This window comes from Olea europaea, chromosome 11 (genome assembly GCF_002742605.1).
Source record: "Olea europaea var. sylvestris chromosome 11, O_europaea_v1, whole genome shotgun sequence".
Lineage (NCBI taxonomy): Eukaryota > Viridiplantae > Streptophyta > Magnoliopsida > Lamiales > Oleaceae > Olea > Olea europaea.
The window spans coordinates 19928669-19932738 of NC_036247.1; the positions used below are offsets into that span (position 1 = coordinate 19928669).

The 4070-nt window shown below is 33.9% G+C and overlaps 1 protein-coding gene across 1 annotated transcript; it reads right to left on the reverse strand.

The window, feature by feature from the left end:
* Positions 1-2783: 2783 nt before the first annotated feature.
* On the reverse strand, positions 2784-3692 carry LOC111404932. Its single transcript, XM_023033658.1, has one exon. The coding sequence runs from the start codon at positions 3596-3598 to the stop codon at positions 3218-3220; it is 381 nt and encodes a 126-aa protein (XP_022889426.1). The 5' UTR covers positions 3599-3692; the 3' UTR covers positions 2784-3217.
* Positions 3693-4070: the final 378 nt, after the last annotated feature.

The window sequence follows — 4070 nt, forward strand, 5'->3', positions numbered from 1 at the left end:
AAAAAAATTATGTAAAAGGAAAAACAAGGTTTCACAATTGATAATATTGCAGATCTATTGACAAAGAGTTGTTGCAGCATAAACTTGATCGTCATGCAGATGCTTATGGTATAGGATAAATTAATGATTGGATCTAATGCAAGTCGAAGTTTGTAGGTGATACGCCTTAGATCCAATCGATTTTGGACATAATAAAGTTTAATATATAATCGATGCATTTTATTTCTCACAAATCTATTATTTGATTGAATTAGTATTCTAATAAACTAAATAACAGATTTGGTAGATTAGAGTGTTAATAAGTTGTTGATCACAAATTACGTATGACTGAATCTTAAATTATCCATGGTCGTAAGTAATAATGAGATATGGATATCGTTTTTACGGTTAGATCATTATGTGTAGCATTTCTCATTTCTGAAGTGAATAACTGATCTTACAGGCTAAAGTATAGTGATATTTAAATGAACACGTAAATGTTTTGTTAAAGGGCAAAACATTGAAAACTTGCAAAAGAGAATCCACATGAATAACTATCGAGTGTCAGTGGTTAATTTCTAACATTTGGTAGTGAAATCAGTCCTTCAACTTGAGGTTATCATAGTGTCTTATACGGGGATAGTCATACTTTGGTAATGTTGGATGTTACTCTGTTAAGAGTCACTAATATGACATCGTTTAGGTATGTCAAAAATTATATGAATGTTGTGAATGATCAAACGAAATTCATTACTTTTAGACAGTAAGAGATTGTGATCTACATTGCATTCAGTGAAGTTGATAACGAAATCTTTGACTAAAGTGTGCTCATGAATCAAAAATAATTTTCGATTTATTTTGACTTAAAAGTGAGATGAAAGATATGATTGATGATAGAAATTGACACATTTTCATATCTTTTAATTGATCATAATATATTGACAAATGGACTATAGTTTTACGCTAAACGAACATGTTTGGTTTTGTCATACCTCATGATATTTTTCATCATATATATCATTCTGACACATTGCTAGAAGTTAATATGGGACAACGGACGTAAATTGATGAAAAATTAAAAAGAGATATTTTAGTTTATTGATTCTAATTAGATCCAAATAATAATTCACATCGTGAGATATTGTGATCGAGAACCTAATAAGTCATACACAAAAGGAGAACTAAAAAGTGATATTTATTAATTAATTGACAAGCATTGGACAATTAATTAATTGTGTCACTTGTTAATAGGCTCAATTTAATTAATTGAATTAATTAATTCATGGACCAAATTTAATTAATTAGATTAATTGAGTATTGGATCAGGTTAAATTTAAGAGACGAATCAACCCACTTAAACTTCTATTAATTAACTGTTAGGGTTTGAGAAACAAATACAATAACACAATTATTATCTTGCTAGTATCAGAAAAGTGGAACCTTAATTCTCTCATTTTTGTTCTCTGTGTGGATTTTTATTGAAGGCTAGACAATTTGACAGCCGTGAATTATAGCTCGCGATTTTGTGTTCCAAAATTAACAAAAGAGTCTGCAGATATTAGAAAATCTATTATTCCTATCACAATTTCTTTATAAATACAAAAAAATACAAAAAAAAAAAAAAATTAGTAGGAATTGAAATATTGTTTAAATTTTGCTATGCATATATTAAGGAAAGTTCCAACATCTCATGCCCTAGTATGGATCCATTCGTGCATTACATGTCTGGCATGGGCTATTTAGTTTCTTCGTATACCGTTGAATGGATTAGGGACCGAAATATTCCCAAAAAAAGGAAAAAAAATCATTTGGAAGTTCCTGGAAAGAACCTGAACTGATGCTACCAAAAGTCGTGCATGTAGATTTTTACGAGTTCTTCCAGTACCTGAAACAAAGACGTCGAGGTGTGTCATCGTCGCCCATTGATGTTTAAGTCAGAAAGGGAATTTATGTATGAAGCTAAAAATTGAAAATAATGAAAAACGTACCCGAAATATGGGTTGGAGCCTCATATTTATAGAGATAAGTAGTGCACTCCTGGTAGGATTAAGTTAGTTGAAAATCCTTATCCAAAAGAGTCCTACTTGATGCGGGTGTTGTACTTGTGTTATGACTAGTTCCAGTTGTTTGTAAAATAGTATTACTATTGCAATAGAGTTCTACAAGGCATAGGAGTCCTGGGTTCAGAAATTCAAGGAATATTGGAATCCTGTTAGGGCTAGGATATCGTTGAGTTTGAATAGGGGGCATCGAGACGAGGTCTAGGGGACGGCCCGAGGACAAACTTGAAGTATTCCTGAGGACATAATCCCTAGCACATTGCAAACTCGAATCCTATGAATGTGTCGTGCCAGTGCTCGAGCATTAATCCCCAGGATGTAATGTACCCGAGGACATCCCGATTTTAAATAAGATGAAAAGAATTCGAAATCCTCGAAATGCGGTAATCCTCGGGTGATGGAAATAGTGTCCACATCAGGTTCAATTGTATTGGAGAAACCAGAGCAATGGGTTCGGACATTGAAGTCACTCAAAACTTGCAACCTTCTAAATTGTATCATATACCATAAGTTTATATTTTATCGGGCTCGTTTTTTGGTCGATTCTTTTAATTATAGAAATTATATCAACATAGATTGATTAATTGATGATTTTATCAATTTTCAAGTAATTAAATTTCTTTGCAATTCTTGTTCAATTTGTATTTGCTGGAAACTGAATTCATTTTCCACTTGGAGCATGTGATGTAGACATAGCTCGAAAAAAGTCTGAACTTCATATTATATATTAATAACTGAACGCCAAAAGAAACCCAGAAAATTACATTCTCTTATTGTTGGCCAATGGTGCCAATAATACAACCTTTTCATTAATTAGAAGAAAAAAAAATGAAAATTATATCAACATCCTCATTAAGCACGCACACAAATCCACAACCAAAAGAATAAAACGAAAAAAAAAAAAAAAAATCTTGATCCAGCTATCCAAATACTGAAGCAGATCAAAATTTGTATACCTTTTTGGATCACCATTTTTCATATTTGTAAAGGAGATCCTTCCTAAAACTAGTCTCCATTACACTTTCGCACTCAAAAAACAAATGTGCAGAAGCTGCATGAAATATCTTCTACTCAGTTGGCATGAATCATGAACAAATTCAACCATCTTTCTTTTCCAAGAAAGGGTTTTCAAAATTTTCTGCAAATAGAGAATTGATCCCGGCCGTCTGTTATAATCATCATGGAGAAGCTGAATCAACACTGTTTCCTCTATAATACCTTAGTTCCAATGAAATTTGTCTTTCGAGCTGAAGTTGCTTGTAAAAGTTTGCAATAAATTTGTCTGCTCTCTTATCAATATCATCTTCTGATGGATAACTTATTGTTCTCTGAAGCTCCCTCGTAGAAGATCCTGGTTGATCGCAATTATTGGGTTCAGAATCTTCCGTGAATTCCCTCAGTCCGGGCCTGTCATTGAAGCTCAGCCTTCTCTTGCTCGATGAACGCCCAATCATCGATGCCAGTTTCCATCTGTGAACATTTATATTCAATAGAAAACTTATCTTTTTCACCACCCTCTTCAGACGGTCGATCAATGGCCACCCCCCCTCTGCCGCCATCTTGATTAACTAAAGAGATGAATCCAATAGATATGAATTTGAGTGTTTGAAAGGTAGTTGTTTTGCAAGTAGATATGTTGGAAATAAATAGAATGGGACGTTACATAGCAATATATATACGTAGAGGAAGAGAGAGAGCGGGGGGGGGGGGGGGGGGGGGGGGGAGGGAGGGGGGGGGGGGGGGGGGGGGGGGGGGGGGGGGGTGGAGAGAGAGAGACGGTAATTTACTTCCTTGGGAAGTACGCAATTTTTAGGTCCTCAAACTTTTATCAATAAAACAAATGAATCCTTAATCAATGTTTTTATAGACTTTAGGTCCTCAAACTTTTATTTTTAGTGAACATTGGTCCTCACTCAATTAAAATTCTTGTTGTCTTGATTAATTTGATGGCATATTTTCGTCTAACGCAATTAAGTTTTCTCAATGACAATTGAAATGAAAAGGAAATACTAAAAAATTTAAAGTTCAGTG